Here is an 18,006-nt window from a genome sequence, read left to right as displayed (position 1 = left end):
CAGGTCACCAACACTTCTGAATTTCTCCGTCAAAGAGTTAGGTGGTCCCCAATTTGGGACTTTTTTAAAAAGAGTTCTGAGACAAATAAAATGGCCATTTACAACCTGTGCCATGCAAAGATCAGCAGGGGTCTGGCCACTAAGAGCCTAACCACCACCAGCATGATCAGGCACATGTCATCTAAGCACCTGACTCAGTGGGCAGAACACCTGGGTACATTATTGGTGCCATCATAGTAACATCGTAACATAGTTAGTAAGGCCGAAAAAAGATATTTGTCCATCCAGTTCAGCCTATATTTCGTCAGAAGAAATCCCAGATCTACGTCCTTCTAAAGAACCTAATAACTGTAAGATACAATATTATTATGCTCCAGAAAGACATCCAGGCCTCTCTTGAACCTCTCGATTGAGATCACCATCACCACCTCCTCAAGCAAGGAATTCCAGATTCTCCCTGCCCTAACAGTAAAGAATCCTCTTCTACGTTGATGGAAAAACCTTCTCGTCTCCAGACAGCAGAGAATTCCCCCTTGTGACCGTCACCTTCCTTGGTATAAACAGATCCTCGGAGAGATATTTGTATTGTCCCCTTATATACTTATACATGGTTATTAGATCGCCCCTCAGTCGTCTTTTCTCTAGAATAAATAATCTTAATTTTGCTAATCTCTCAGGGTATTGTAGTTCCCCCATCCCCTTTATTAATTTTGTTGCCTCCTTTGTACTCGCTCTAGTTCTATTATATCCTTCCTGAGCACCAGTGACCAAAACTTTACACAGTACTCCATGTGCGGTCTAAGCAGTGATTTGTACAGAGGCAGTATAATGCTCTCATCATGTGTATCCAGACCTCTTTTAATGCACCCCATGATCCTGTTTGCCTTGGCAGCTGCTGACTGGCACTGGCTGCTCCAGGTAAGTTTATCATTAACTAGTATCCCCAAGTCCTTCTTCATGTCAGATTTACCCAGTGGTTTCCCATTCTGTGTGTAATGGTGATATTGATTCCTTCTTCCCATGTGTATAACCTTACATTTATCATTGTTAAACTGCATCTGCCACCTCTCGGCCCAAGTTTCCATCCTATCCAGATCCATCTGTAGCAGATTTCTATCTTCTCTTATGTTGACTTCTTTACATAGTTTTGCATCATCTGCAAATATCAATATTTTACTGTGTAAACCTTCTACCAGATCGTTAATAAATATGTTGAAGAGAAGAGGTCCCAACACCGACCCCTGCAGTACCCCACTGGTCACAGCGACCCAGTTAGAGAATATACCATTTATAACCACCCTCTGCTTTCTATCACTAAGCCAGTTACTCACCCTTTTACACACATTTTCCCCAGACACAGCATTCTCATTTTGTCCGGGCACAGGAACCTCCAGGCATGCGCAGTGGCTGAAGAGGGTATACCAGTGGCCAATACATAAAGGGCATGTGTAACCAAGAGAAATGGCCGTGTAAATACTGAGTATACTAAGGGGACAATATTAATTCTCAGAAGTATGTGGACAGGAAAATAGACTTAAAATTAGTTAGGACTATTCTACTAGCTACAGAGACAACGGACCAGCATCATGATGGATCACTATACACAGCACGAATGCAAAGTGCAAACTCCAGCAGCAAATCATAAGATATATATAGTGCAAGTAGAATTTCAGAATTAATATATATAATAAGCTCAATTAATTATAAAATAGATTACATATATATATATATATATATATATATATATATATATATATATATATATATAGGTAGGAATAATATCAATTACAGTGCATGAAATATAAATGCATATAAAGTGCTGTGTAGATAATACAGTACTAATATACAATAAGAAAATGTATATAAAAAATACCGTATCTAGTGTAAAAAATTATTTTATATATGTGAGATAATTAATATAAAAATTATACCAAAACAGATGCATATTAAATTACAATGGCCATATGGAAGTGTATGTGTCAATTATAAATAACTATAAGGTGCTATATAAAGATTACAATACTGATGTACAATATCAGATTGTCTATATAATGTAATACCACAAATAAAAGTGTGGAACTAAGGTGCATATGTGTTAATTAATATGAAATTTATACAAGACCATTACATATCAAATAACAATAAATATATAAAATCACAATAACAATAAAAGGAAAATAATATAAGAATTAGTAATAATAATAATAATTAATAATTATATCTGTCCATGATTGTGCTTCATAATTCTTCATAAGATCCAACATATTCCATTCTCCAATCAAGAACTAGCTCCCATCATCCACACTCAAAGAATGGTCGCTCAGATGTATAAGTAAATATATCTAGGGAATATAAATCAAAATATCAATACAAAGACTAAAAACAAATTAAAACCATATATGAACATGTTATAAAAGAATTAACCCATAATGAGCAGTAATTCAAAGAAATGATCCGAATCCATGACTCTCATTTAGTCCATTTGGGACTAGAGTGTTCAGCCTATAAATCCAGTGACTTTCCACTTGAGATAAAACTCTGACAAATTCCCTGATCTTTACTCCAGGTTTCGAAAAAGGGGATATGGACATCGTCCAATCCGTCATGCCTATAATAGACCTCGGAGTGTTATAAGAAATCAGTTCCTCTATATGAACAAGGTTAAGAAACCAAAATCCGATAAAGTAAGACTGATCACTACGTTTAATGGCCAATGGGAGGAATTAACTAAAATCATACATAACCGCTGGGCCATTTTATTAACGGACCCTATCATAAAGAGGACTTTGACACCTAAACCTCTCTCTCCTTTCGCCCAAGGAAAACTATTCAGATGAACCCCTTTTGGGAAGTACAAGGCTTTTTTCCTTGTAAAAAATGCAAAGCCTGTGCGAATACTGTCAAGAGTAAAGAATTCTACAACTCTGACAAATCTTATGAAGAATTATCAAGCACAATCATGGACAGATATAATTATTAATTATTATTATTACTAATTCTTATAATATTTTCCTTTTATTGTTATTGTGATTTTATATATTTATTGTTATTTGATATGTAATGGTCTTGTATAAATTTAATATTAATTAACACATATGCACCTTAGTTCCACACTTTTATTTGTGGTATTACATTATATAGACATTCTGATATTGTACATCAGTATTGTAATCTTTATATAGCACCTTATAGCTATTTATAATTAACACATACACTTCCACATGGCCATTGTAGTCTTAAATGGCCTTTGTAATTTAATATGCATCTGTTTTGGTATAATTTGTATATTAATTATCTCACTTATATAAAATAATTTTTTACACTGGATACGGTATTTTTTATATACATTTTCTTATTGTATATTAGTACTGTATTATCTACACAGCACTTTATATGCATTTATATTTCATGCACTGTAATTGATATTATTCTATATATATATATATATATATATATATATATATATATATATATATATATATTTTATAATTAATTGAGCTTATTACATATGTTAATTTTGAAATTCTACTTGAACTATATACAGTATATCTTATGATTTGCTGCTGGAGTTTGCACTTTGCATTGGTGCTGTGTATGGTGATCCATCATGATGCTGGTCCGTTGTCTCTGTAGCTAGTAGAATAGTCCTAACTCTAATTTTAAGTCTATTTTCCTGTCCACATACTTCTGAGAATTAATATTGTCCCCTTAATATACTCAGTATTTACACGGCCATTTCTCTTGGTTACACATGCCCTTTATGTATTGGCCACTGGTATACCCTCTTCAGCCAGAGCGCATGCCCGGAGATTCCTGTGCCCGGACCTTCCCGATGCGCTCACATGATGCGTGGGCATTCCCCACTGATAAGCAGCGGTGGATCGCTTGCGTCTCAGGAGCGTAGGAGGAAGTGCCCATATGGGGCCGGAGAATACTCGCGCATGCGCCGAACATCGGCTGACATCAATAAGGAATGGGATTTCTTCATTGGTTAGCTCTTTGTATATATACGGATATGAGCTCAGTATTAAGCCACGCCTCCTTAAGAAGAACAGCGAAACGCGCATCGGGGCGGCAGGCTGGGGTCCAGGTCTCCATTTTGGAAGTAAGTTATAGTTTGACACACGTTATATAACTTAGGCTCTTAATCTCTGCATAGCACTTGGAGCTTACCCTGCAGTGGGGTTGTATTATACTGCACTTGCAGATTATACTTGATTTCCTATTAGCTTTAATTAGCATCCAGGATAAATTAGCCTTATACATACAAGTGTCCTTGGTCTCTTAATATTTACTTCCCTCTTAAAGGGCCAGACATCTTTTGGTTTCTCACTATACACAGCAACTTTGCACAAAATTTGGTATGGATATACACTCACTGGCCACTTTATTAGGTACACCTGTCCAACTTCTTGTTAACACTTAATTTCTAATCAGCCAATCACATGGCGGCAACTCAGTGCATTTAGGCATGTAGACATGGTCAAGACAATCTCCTGCAGTTCAAACCGAGCATCAGTATGGGGAAGAAAGGTGATTTGAGTGCCTTTGAACGTGGCATGGTTGTTGGTGCCAGAAGGGCTGGTCTGAGTATTTCAGAAACTGCTGATCTACTGGGATTTTCACGCACAACCATCTCTAGGGTTTACAGAGAATGGTCCGAAAAAGAAAAAAAATCCAGTGAGCGGCAGTTCTGTGGGCGGAAATGCCTTGTTGATGCCAGAGGTCAGAGGAGAATGGGCAGACTGGTTCGAGCTGATAGAAAGGCAACAGTGACTCAAATCGCCACCCGTTACAACCAAGGTAGGCCTAAGAGCATCTCTGAACGCACAGTGCGTCGAACTTTGAGGCAGATGGGCTACAGCAGCAGAAGACCACACCGGGTACCACTCCTTTCAGCTAAGAACAGGAAACTGAGGCTACAATTTGTACAAGCTCATCGAAATTGGACAGTAGAAGATTGGAAAAACGTTGCTTGGTCTGATGAGTCTCGATTTCTGCTGCGACATTCGGATGGTAGGGTCAGAATTTGGCGTAAACAACATGAAAGCATGGATCCATCCTGCCTTGTATGGAGCATCTTTGGGATGTGCAGCCGAGAAATCTGCGGCAACTGTGTGATGCCATCATGTCAATATGGACCAAAATCTCTGAGGAATGCTTCCAGCACCTTGTTGAATCTATGCCACGAAGAATTGAGGCAGTTCTGAAGGCAAAAGGGGGTCCAACCCGTTACTAGCATGGTGTACCTAATAAAGTGGCCGGTGAGTGTATATGAAACCTTTTATGGTCTTGGCATTTATGTTTATAAAATAATGCTTCATTAAATTTTGATGGTATAAATTGTTACTTGCAACATACCTGGTTTTATTCCCCTTTAAACCTGCTTGGTTTGTGGTACTCTACTCCCATGTAAATGAATCTTGTATATATATATATAATAAAATATTGATATTTTGAAAATACTCTCTACCTCATTGATTAATATACAATAGGGGTTATGGCATTTAGGCTGGTTGACACGGAGGATTTCTACCAACTCTTGGTGGCAGCCATCCCTCAGTTCTTGGTCCTCAGCTGACACTTTTTCTCCCAGTGGGGTGTCCCAGCTTTGTACCAGCATGTGTTAATGAACACCACCCATGCCCTTACCAACACACTAAGGCTAAGTTCACACGTTGCAGAATTGCAGCGGAAATTTCCGCGGCAATTCTGCGCCTCCTGCCGCGGGTATATCGCATGCAGAATTAGCATGCATATACCCGCAGAAAACTAGCGTTTTGCAAGCATAATTAGCTTGCAGAATGCTAGAGTTTTCCAAGCGATCTGTAGCATCGCTTGGAAAACTGACTGACAGATTGGTCACACTTGTCAAACATAGTGTTTGACAAGTGTGACCAACTTTTTACTATAGATGCTGCCTATGCAGCATCTATAGTAAAAGATAGAATGTTTAAAAATAATTAAAAAAATAAAAAAAATGGTTATACTCACCTGCAGACCTCAGCGGCGTCCGTTCCTATAGCTGGTGTGCGGTGAAGGGCCTGCGATGACGTCGCGGCTTGTGATTGGTCGCGTGAGCGGTAACATGCGGTCTCGCGACCAATCACAAGACCGCGACGTCATAGCAGGTCCTTCACCGAACAGCAGCTATAGGAACCGAAGCGGCAGCGTGCAGCGGAGAGGCGGGAAGACTGCGGGGGACATCGAAGGTGAGTATATCACTATTTTTTATTTTAATTCTTTTATTTTTTACCAATTATATGGTGCCCAGTCCGTGGAGGAGTCTCCTCTCCTCCACCCTGGGTACCAACCGCACATGATCTGCTTGCTTCCCGCATGTTGTGCACAGCCCCATGCGGGAAGTAAGCAGATCAATGCACTCCTATGGGTGCAGAATCGCCGCGATTCCGCAATTTTAATGAACATGCTGCGTTTTTTTCTGGAATGCGATTCCGCTCAGGAAAAAAATGCAACATGTGCACAAAAAATGCGGAATGCATTCTATTACATAGGATGCTTAATGTTAGCATTTTTTTCGTGGTTTTATAGCGTTTTTATAGCGAAAAACCGTGAAAAAAACGCGAAAAATATGCTATGTGTGCACACAGCCTTACTGGCATTGTCCACTTAACGCCTGACACATGGACAAGCGCTTGTGGCCAGGGATGCTACATTTTCCTGATGGAACACTTTGTGAACATTATGGAGGCTGGAGCAGAGTCACACCCTGCCACGTTGCATGTGCTCCCGACGTTGAGGATTGCTGGCCCTACACCTATTATGGCTTCCTCCTCCGCATACATCAGTTCTTACACATCCTCGTGCTCCTCCACATACTCCATCTACAACGTCGTATTTCAGAGCACGTCGTCCACATCAGCTGGATGCTCTGGAGCACTGGCACAGCGAAGAGGCAGCAGACTCTTCTGAAGCTAATTTCAGAGTTACTTAAAGGAATAATAGACCAGACAGCTCTGTGGTTTTAGCTGCTGAACCTCCTACCAGGTATTGTCGTGTATTATAATGGACGTAACCTGATCGTGGCTGTGAATCGTGGCAAGCTCACACACGCACCATGCTTGGCACATGTACTAAACTTGGTAGTTCAGTGGTTTCTGAAAATATACTCATATTTGTCAGAGCTTCTGGTCAAGGTATGCAGCTTCAGCGCCCATTTCCACAAGTCAGCTACAGCTGCCTCTGCTCTGGCAGTGCTGCAGCAACTAGCAGCACATGCAAGTGCCAGCTCGCCAACTGGTGTGCGATGTCATCACGTGCTGGAACTCCACACTGCCCATGCTGACAAGGCTTTGCTAGCAGAAGAGGTCAGTGGTTGAGTACCAACTCCAACATGCCCGTCGGTGGTCGCCTCCGCACATAGCAACTGAAGAGTGGACATGGATGTCTGCTCACATTTGTTTGGTTCTTTAACACTTTGATGACAAACATAGTGATGAGAACACACTTGCTTTATTCAAGCAATACTTTGTGAGAGCAGCACATGGCTCTTATCTCAGACTTTCTCCAAGGCTAGCTGAGGAGTAACTATGGTAAGGAGCCTCAGCACAGCTTTTGTCCACAAAGTTTGTAAGAGAAGTTTGTTTGTGGACAGAAGCTCCGTGCTGAGGCTCCTTACAGAGTACCATAGTGAGGGTATGTGCACACGTCAGGATTTCTTGCAGAAATTTCCTGAAGAAAACCGGAAATTTTCTGCAAGAAATCCGCATTTTTTTTGCGTTTTTTTCCCGTTTCCTTTGCGTTTTTTTTAGCATTTTGCAAGCGAAATTAGCTTGCAGAATGCTAAAGTTTTCCAAGCGATCTGTAGCATCGCTTGGAAAACTGACTGACAAGTTGGTCACACTTGTCAAACATACCGTTTGACAAGTGTGACTAACTTTTTACTATAGATGCTGCCTATGCAGCATCAATAGTAAAAGATAGAATGTTTTAAAAAAATTAAAAAAATGGTTATACTCACCTGCAGACAGCCGATCTCCTCAGCAGCGTCCGTTCCTATAGATGGTGTGTGTGCGCAGGACCTTCGATGATGTCGCGGTCACGTGAGTGGTCACATGAGCGGTCACGCGACCAATCACAAGCCGCAACGTCATTGCAGGTCCTTCACCACACCATCTATAGGAACCGAAGCGGCAGCATGCAGCACTGAGAGGCGGGAAGACTCCAGGGGTCCATCGAAGGTGAGTATATCACGATTTTTTATTTTAATTCTTTTTTTTTTACCAATTATACGGTGCCCAGTCCGTGGAGGAGAGTCTGGGTACCAACCGCACATGATCTGCTTACTTCCCGCATGGTGTGCACAGCCACATGCAGAAAGTAAGTAGATCAATGCATTCCTAGGTGTGCGGAACCCCGCAATTCCGCAAATTTAATGAACATGTTGCTTTTTTTTCCGCGATGTGATTTTTTTGCGGAAAAAAATGCAACATTTGCACAAGAAATGCGGAATACACTTAAAATAATGGGAGGCATATGTAAGCTTTTTTTCGCATTTTTATCACGTTTTTATAGCAAAAAAAACGCAAAAAAATTGCGAAAAATACTGTACGTGTGCACATGGCCTGACTCCTCAGGTAACCTTGGGGAAGGCCTGAGATAAGAGCCATGTGCTGCTTTCACAAAGGATTACTTGAATAAAGCAAGTGTGTTCCCGATGGTGGTGCCTGTGCTGCAGCATGATTGCATATGTAATGAATTATATACATACACATTTGTTTGCTGTAATCTTGAAGTTCCTAAAAAAAAAATCCATTTGAAAATGGCGCCTGCCTGCAGAAGGGTTGTTTTTCTTAAGATATATATATATAATATTCATTATGTAAACTATTAAATTCATCATACTGATGAATAAATAATCAGAGCACAACATGAAGACCCTCCACAGGCCACCCCGTAACATAAGCATATCATTAGCTCAAAACTGAAAATATAGATTAAACAACAACTACAAGACGGATTTCATCAACCAAGGTATTATTTTAATCAGTATAACGGCGCCGACCTGACACTGTAGGTTACTGTGCACAATCCTGCTTACAGGTTCCCTTTGAAGTGAAGTAAAAAGTGTGACAACATTGTTCTCAGCAGCGATCTGGGAGTTATAGATGCTTCCGGGGTCTTCCCCGTACTGTTCCATTCAGCAACATTTTCACTGCCCCTTAGACCTCTTTGTAGGGTCTGCCAGAAAAAAGCTTGGCTTTCCCATTGATTCCCATTATACTCATTACTTGAAACGAGCATGCAAGTATTAGGAATTGCTTGGTTTGAGCAATGAGCACCTGAGCAATTTAGTGCTTGCTCATCCCTAGTGATAAGCAGTCGCATTACTGATGTGACCACTCACCAAACCATCCGGATCGTGGTGGGACACCAGCATTTAATGGATTTTTGGTGAACAAATGAGTTTTAACTTTGCTATTTTATTTTTTTTGGTAAATAAATGGGTAAAAGAGGCTCATTGTTGGAGAGTGTTTTTTTCAATTAAAGGACTTTTTTTCTGTGTGTGTCTTTATTACTTTTGACTATGGTGTTAGTAATGACTGATATACACATCTCCATTACTAACCTATGAGCTTGTTGTCAGTGGACATAAAACAGTTGACATTAACCCCAAAAATATGACCCCACTTGCCACCACACCAGGGCAAGTGAGAAGAGCTGTAGCTACATACCAGATTTGGCACATTTAATACTGTATATGCGCCACTTCTTGGGCTGCTGAGGGCTGATGTTTTTAGTCTGGGAGGGGGCCAATATCCATTGTTCCTTCCCAGCCTTTTAACATCAACCAACATATGTTTGTTTATCCTTTGATGGTTAGTAATAATAGGGGGTACCACTTGTCATTTTTTCGGGGTGGTCTAAGCAAACAGCTGTGAGCTGTGATTAATAGGCTGGGAACTTTTATGGCTATTGGCCGCTTCCCAGAATATGAACACCAGCCCCCAGCTGTTGGCTTTCCCTCAACTGGTTAGGAAAATTAACCCCTTTCCGACATTGGTCATAATAATACGCCAGTGTCGGACTCCATCCCGCTGATGTGGGCTTCGGCAGTGAGCCCATACCTTTCCAGGCACATGGCAGCTGTTTTGAACAGCTGAAATGTGCCTGGAAGACATGTCAACCTGTTAAACTGTGGTTAAATGCCGCTGTCAAATGCTGACAGTGGCGTTTAACATGAGCTTCCGGCAATCATGCCGGAAATCTGCTCACTGGTGACCTCCGTAACGTGATCGAGGGTCAACGGTGGATTGACATGACAACCAGAGGTTTCCTAGAGACCTCTATGCTTGTCACTGCCGGCCTGCTGTGAGCGCCACCCACTGACCTGGTGAATCATAATGGCAGGTCAGTTTTAGCATTTAATGAACCTAGTAAAAATGCCAAACAAAAAAGTGTGGGATTGCACTTTTTTTGCAATTTCACCGCACTTGGAATTTTTTTTCACGTTTTCAAGTACACGACATGATAAAACCAATGGTGTAATTCAAAATTACAACTTGTCTCGCAAAAAACAAGCCCTCACATGGCCATATTGATGGAAAAGTAAAAAAGTTATGGCTCTGGGAAGGAGGGGAGCGAAAAATGAAAATGCAAAAACAAAAATACCCCAGGGGGTTAAGGGAACCCCACAGTGTTTTCTTTTTTAAAATTATTTATTTAATACGCACGATACACACACACAGCAGTTGCTGACGCCAACTCTTATCATTGTCACCTGGTCACGCTGACCACAGGGAGACCAGGCGACAATGCTGAGAGCTGGATTCAGCACCCGGCAACTGGGAAAAGCGCTAACTGTACTGCTTTTCGTAGGCGCCAATACATGTCACACTGAGGACTCATGAATATGTGTTAGAATCTGTTTTGTTTTTTTGACCATCCGCCATCTTGTTGTGGTTTTCTGTCTGCTGGTCTTTTTCCCCTGGTGCTGGGTTGTCTTAGGTCAGGTGATTGTATCACCCTTTATTACCCAGCACCAGCCTCCCATTCCTTGCTGGGCAACAGTGTTCATCCGCTAGAGTTCTGGCTAGGTGCTTTGATAGCTTTCTGTATTGTATATTGTACAGTTCTGGGATCTCTGGTTCTGCTATCCTTAGTCTCTGTTTTCAGTTGTTTTCTGCAACTGTCTCTGTGTTTTCTATTAGGATGTGGCCTGAATTTTATACCCAGTCTTTAGATCTTTCAGGGACCTCCTTCCCCCTGTCTATAAGTCTTCGCTTGAGCTTAACCTAGGATCGTCGGGTCTATTCGCAAGGAATGGGTCACCCACTCCATCGTAGGGTATCAGCCTAGTCTCAATGTAGGGTCAGTTTTCCCCCTTCTATTCTAGTTCTGTGTTGCAGTTCCGTAACACATGTCAGCATTCATTTCACAAGGATATACTGTCCTTGTAAACACATTGACATGTGCGCAGACGTGCCCATTGACTTGAACTGGTCTATGTGTGTAAGTAAGTGTTTCTCCAGAACATGTGAAAACTGTCACCACACATACTTGGGATCACTGATGTTTGAAGGAGGCCTAAGGCTGTTTTTAATTAGTGCTGGATCCTACCTTCCCTTTAAATTTGAGGGCTTTGAGCCCAGGAGAGTCATGACATTCTGTTGTGGTCCCATCAAGGGGAAGTACGCTTTATCATGGCTTGTTGGCTCTCATGTATTGGCCAATTTATGCACGAAGTACCTTTAGGCCGGTGTCACACTTGTGCAATACGAGAAACTCACGCATCAATACCTGGCACTGCCGCCGGCACTCGGGATCGGAGTGTGCGACTGCAGGTATTTCTATGCAGCTGAACACTCCGGTCCGAACTGCCGGCGGCAGTGCCAGGAATTGATGATAGAGACTCGCTCGTGCTTCTCGCATTGCACACGCAAGTGTGACCCCAGCCTTATAAGTATATTCCATTAGTTCAAATTTTATATACAGTATTCAATGTTTGTATAAATGTTTTCACTTACAGTGTGCTGTTATATGCTTTTATTAAAAAAAAAATTAGATGTGGGGAAACCCCAGGGTATGTGCACATATTTAGGATTTAAAGCAGTTTCAACATTTTTGCAGTGTTTTTCATCCATATGACTAGGGAAAAAACAAAAAAAACTGCATGCAAAAAAATAAGTCCAATAAGTCAAAGTGTGTGTAATCTATGCATGCTTTATTCCTGCCAAGGGATGCATTTTTGGTGCAGCAATTTCTGCAATAAAAACTTAATGTGTGCACACACCCTAAGAGACACTACAAGATATCAAAAATAATGTACCAGTTTTGTTTTGCATAACAATATTTCTAGACTTTACCATGCAAAATATTAATATTCTTACCTTAAATTTGATATATCTTACTAATGCAAAATGTTTCGCATAGAGCTTGATGTATTCAAAATATTTGTGATGTGGCAAGTAGTTTGGGAAATCTTCCGGCATTGGAAAATCGCTGTGACTCATTATTTCTTTGGAAACATTGGTAACCAAAGACTTGTAGATGCTCGCTCTTCCATCTTCTGCTTCATCCTGAGGTAGTTCAATTTTTCAATATGTTTATTAGTTCACATTATGGCAATATCTAGATATTTTTACTTAAATTGTTTGTTCCACGTTTAAATATGACATTATTCCATTACAAAACATTTTTTTATTCTAATAGCTTTTGAAAAATGCCGATGGAAGATGTCACTTCCAGTGCAGTTATTCTTATAAACCCTCACAATAGATGGAGACACTCGACCCAAATCTACTTAGTTGAAAAATAGATCCAGAATAAAAACCTAGTATTTCACCTTGTGAAAGAGGTTCTCCAGCATTGTGAGGAATACAACTTCACATTTGTTGTAGAAACATTAAGAGGACATATGGTGGAGAGCCCAGGATGGCTAGTGACCAACGCATTTTGACCTTGAGGTCTTAATCATGGTCTTCAGAAGCGTGAAGTTTTATTCCTGACCAAGCTGGAGAACCTCTTTCACATTATTTGCTCCTGCAAGCCCAGAGTCGGGGCAGCTCACTGCGTGGACTCAGGGCTGGCCCGAGAGATTACGGCGCCCTAGGCGAAACTATTTTGTTGTGCCCCTACTACTTTTAACATACCTCCCAACTTTTGAAGATGGGAAAGAGGGACAAAGTTTGTGGTGCGCGAAGCGTGTCGTGGCAAATTTTAGGCCACACCTCTGACCACACCCATTCATAATTAGCCACACCCATATCCACATCCCAACCACACCCATTTAGCACTGCTGATCACACTGTTTCATAAAGAATAATTATAAACAAAAAAATATGGCCACACAGTGCTCCATACTGTATAATGGCCACACATGATGCTCCATACTGTATAATGGCCACACATGATGCTCCATACTGTATATTGGCCGCCCATGATACTTCGTACCGTATAATGGCCACACATAGCTACTCCTACACACACGGCTGCACTCCGTACACACACGCTCAGATCCATACACCTCGTACACGCGCGGCTCCGCTCCGTACACCTCGTACACATTTAGCTCCGCTCCATACACCTTTTGCCTTTTGAAAAGATTTTTTATAATTTTTTCTATTTTTTCTCTGGCGCCCCTTTAGGGTCGGTGCTCTAGGCGGCCGCCTAGTTTGCCTATACGTTCGGGCCGGCCCTGCGTGGACTCTATCTTCATCTGAGGAATTGATATACGGTAAGCTGACTCTTCCATTCCCTGTCCCTCCATACACCTCATACACACATGACTCCACTCTGTACACCTCATACACACAGCTCCGCTCCATACACCTCATACACACACGGCTCCACTCCATACACCTCATACACATTCAGCTCCGCTCCATACACCTTTTGCCTTTTGAAAAGATTTTTTATACTTTTTTCTATTTTTTCTCTGGCGCCCCTTTAGGGTCAGCGCCCTAGGCGGCCGCCTAGTTTGCCTATACGTTCGGGCCGGCCCTGCATGGACTCTATCTTCATCTGAGGAATTGATATATGGTAAGCTGACTCTTCCATTCCCTGTCCCTCTATATATATAGTATTTAACCTTGGTGCATATAGACATTGTGCCGGAATCTGCATTTGTGAAGTGGCCTCAGCTGCTGAGCCCACTCCATACACATCAGATGCCAGCAGTGTTTTACAGCATCTGCCTCTGACTGGAGGGAGCGCCATTCACTGCTGTTTAACTATTTACCGTAGATGCTCCTGTCAATTGCTGGCAGGGGCATTTAGACAGAGCAATTGCATTGCCCACCTTCCACAAAATGATCACAGGGTGCCAATGGGCTACTATGGCAGTTGGGGACTTGCTAAAAGCACCCACAGCTGCCATATTGGTAGTCTTCTGGAGCCCAATACTTTAAATATATACTGCAATACAGCAATACATAGAACAAGCAATCAATAAAATCAAATCCCTAAAAGTGAAATTATATATGAAAATATTTAAAAACAATTTAAAAAATATATAAAAATTTAAATCATTCTCCCATTTTCGAATTTTAAAGTAAAAAAAATATTTAGTACTGTTGCATCCGTAAAAGGCTGAACTATCTCAACATAAAGTAATTAAATTGCATGGAAAACATCAATACTTTACAGTTAAAAAAAAATGCTAGAATTGCTGTTTTTTTCATCGCCTCACCTCTTAAAAAATATAGTACAGAGCAATCAAAATGTCTTATATACTGCCATATGGTATCAATAAATTAGCAGCATAAGGTGCAAAAAATATGCACTGACACAGCTCTATCAAGAGAGAACTAAAAAAGTTCCAAGTGACAAAAAATACAATGTTTTTTAGCAAATTTCTAAAAAATGTTATCACTAAAACAATAACCAAACTATACAGGTTTGGCATAGTCACATTCATACTGACCTGAAGAATCATATTGATAAATAACTTTTACTGCACAATGAATTTCGTAAGAAAAATCCATGAAAATATGGTAGATTTGCATTTTTTTTTAATTACCATATATACTCGTGTATAAGCTGAGTTTTTCAGCACTTTTTTTGTGCTGAAAATGCCTCCCTCGGCTTATACAGGAGTCAACTGTCCCAGAAAGATGGGGAGGGGGAGCAACAGAGCAGCGGGTCACAGAGGCAGGAGCCGACAGCTGTAGCTAAAGCCTGTGCCCGCTGCTAAGGAGAAATGAATATGCATTTCTCTGTAATAGCGCACAGTGACAGCTGCAGCTGCAAGCTTCCAGCACATATCCTACTTACCTTCCCTACGCGCCATCGTTGCATCTTGTTCGTTCCGGTGCCAGCATCTCTTCCGGCTGAGTGATCACATGGACCTGCTGGCGCCAGAACAAGATGCAACGAGGGCGCACAGACAAGGTAAGTAGGATGTTTTTATTTATATAGGAACCATGCATACAAGGATAGGGAACAAGGAGCCATGCATACAAGGACAGTGACAGGGGAGCCATGCATACAAGGACAGCGACAGGGGAGCCATGCATACAAGGACAGCGACAGGGGAGCCATGCATACAAGGACAGTGACAGGGGAGCCATGCATACAAGGACAGCGACAGGGGAGCCATGCATACAAGGACAGGGATGTGGGAGCCATGCATACCAGGATAGGGATGAGGGGACAGTGCTACCCGACTTATTAGGTTTACCCAGTTTTTCGTGGAAAAATTAGGTGCCTCGAGTTATACTCGAGTATATAAGGTATTTTATCCCACATTTAATTTTTTTCCCATTTTTCTGTAAATTACATGGTAAAGTGAATTATATCATTCAAAATTATAACTCCTTCCACACAATTCCTTCCTTGAATGGAAAAATGAAAAAAAAAAAAGGCTCTTAGAGGAAGGGGAGAAAAAACAGAAAGTATAAAAAACAAAATAATTGCCCGGGATTGATGGGTTTTATCATCAAGCACCCATTTATGACAGTAATTATATGTAGAGTACTTACTGTAAATCTCCAGAGGCCTCCAATATCATTACTTCTTTCAAAGCAAGTAGGCTCAAGACCCTCTTCTACACATGCCTTAATAGCACCCAAGCCGCTAATTCCAGCTCCAATGATAGCAACTGTCTTTACCATGACTTTATCTGCAACATGAAGAAAATAATTTGTAAATTGACATCTAACTTTGTGCCTAAAACAAATTAAACATAAAGTATTTGTTTTCATATTTCAGTTTCCCTTTTCACTAGGCATATAATTAAAGAAGCACTCCTATCAAACTTTCTATCCTCTATATTGCATATAGAGTAAATTGCAGTCATCAGTTTATATAAGTACTTTGTTCTTACAATTGCTCATTTTGCCTTTCTATCCAGTTAATTCTCCTCTTTTCCATTAGGCCTATGACATCACGTGATTAAACATGGACTAGCTGAATCATTTTAAAATCTATGTAAAAACAGTAGGTCTTTTACCCCTGCATGAATCTGGAACGCTCACCAGGGCCTGGGATACTCGGTACCAGGGCCGGACTGGCCGTCAGGCAGTTCTGGCAAATGCCAGAAGTGCCGGTGGCAGTAGTGGGCCGCTCGAGTGTGCAACTGTCAGCACACTCCCCCCGCTGTCAGCACACTCCCCGCCCCGCATTCAACAGTTGAATACAATGATGGAGGAGAGAGCGTCTGCTGTCGCTCCCTCTTCCATTATTCCCCGGTCTGCCTCTGACACCGTGGGTGCGCGATGATGTCATATCATCACGAACCTGCTGTGTTTCGGGCGGGCAGACTGCAGCTGCTGAGACTGGAGCCGGGAGCAGCACCGGGCACGAGGAGAGGTGAGGAGAGTGTTTGTTTTTTTTAATATATCAATGAGTGATAACTGGATTGTGGGGCAATTGGGGGAGCTGTAATACATTCTATGGGGGCTGGCTGCATTACATTCTATGGGGAAGGGCTGTATTACATTCTATGGGGCTGTGCTGTATTACATTTTTTATGGGGGCTGGCTGCATTACATTCTATGGGGAAGGGCTGTATTACTTTCTATGGGGTCTGTGCTGTATTACATTCTATGGGAGCTGTGCTGTATTATATTCTATGGGGGCTGGCTGCATTACATTCTATGGGGGCTGGCTGCATTACATTCTATGGGGGCTGTGCTGTATTACATTCTATGGGGGCTGTGCTATATTACATTCTATGAGGGCTGGCTGCATTACATTATATGGGGGCTGGCTGCATTACATTCTATTGGGGGCTGTGCTGCATTAAATTCTATGGGGCTGGCTGTATTACATTCTATGGGGAAGGGATGTATTACATTCTATGGGTGCTGTGCTGTATTACATGCTATGGGGGGCTGTCTTACATTCTATGGGGTGGGCTGTATTACATTCTATGGGGGGAGCAGCAGGCTGTATTACATTCTATGGGGAGGGCTGTATTACATTCTATGGGGGCTGTACTACATTCTCTGGGGGCTGTATTATATTCTATGGGGTGCTGTATTATATTCTATGGGGTGCTGTATTATATTCTATGGGAATAGCGCTAACTCTACTGCTTTTCCCAGCCGCCAGAGCATTTAATTCTGGTATGTGTAATGATTTTTAGGGTCGATGTCAGCTGCGTAATGTCAGCTGCTATCAATCCTTGGTGTAAGTAATGGAGAGATGTCTATCAGACACCCCCAGTAATAGCCCAGACCTGGCGAGACCCAGCGACTATGAAGAGCGGTGACGGTAGTAACAATACCGCTCTTCACAGTCGCCAAGCTCAGCGCAAGACCCGGAATATCTGAAGAGCGTGACGTTACTGATGTCACCGCTCTTCAGAGTCACTGGGTCTCGTGCTGTGCAGCAGAACCAAAAGTGGCTGTAGGCAAAGTTTATGGAGAATCAGAATGAGTTTCCATAGCCTTTGTTGGTCTCAATCCCTTCATTATCTGCGAGATCCAGTTATGTAGGTAATAGCTGCTTTTCTTGGTACTGCAACTAAAAGCAATAAATAGGACTGAGCTGTAATGCTGGAAACAGCTGTGATTATATGTTATATAGTCGTGTTACACTCCC

General features: G+C 41.6%; 1 protein-coding gene across 2 annotated transcripts in view; it reads right to left on the bottom strand.

Moving 5' to 3' along the window:
* LOC143787567 (flavin-containing monooxygenase 3-like) overlaps positions 1-18,006 on the bottom strand; it is a 201,938-nt gene that overhangs the window by 91,975 nt on the left and 91,957 nt on the right. For both annotated transcript variants that reach the window (XM_077276427.1, XM_077276428.1), the window contains exons 2-3: positions 15,942-16,081; positions 12,351-12,539 (exon numbers count right to left, since the gene is read on the bottom strand). In XM_077276427.1, coding sequence (XP_077132542.1) covers positions 12,351-12,539; positions 15,942-16,073 — 321 coding nt within the window. In that variant the 5' untranslated portion in view covers positions 16,074-16,081. The remainder of the gene's footprint in view (positions 1-12,350; positions 12,540-15,941; positions 16,082-18,006) is intronic.

Source organism: Ranitomeya variabilis, chromosome 8, assembly GCF_051348905.1.
Source record: "Ranitomeya variabilis isolate aRanVar5 chromosome 8, aRanVar5.hap1, whole genome shotgun sequence".
Classification (NCBI taxonomy): domain Eukaryota; kingdom Metazoa; phylum Chordata; class Amphibia; order Anura; family Dendrobatidae; genus Ranitomeya; species Ranitomeya variabilis.
Note: the sequence above shows the minus strand (reverse complement) of the source record. Positions and strands in the feature narration are given on the sequence as shown.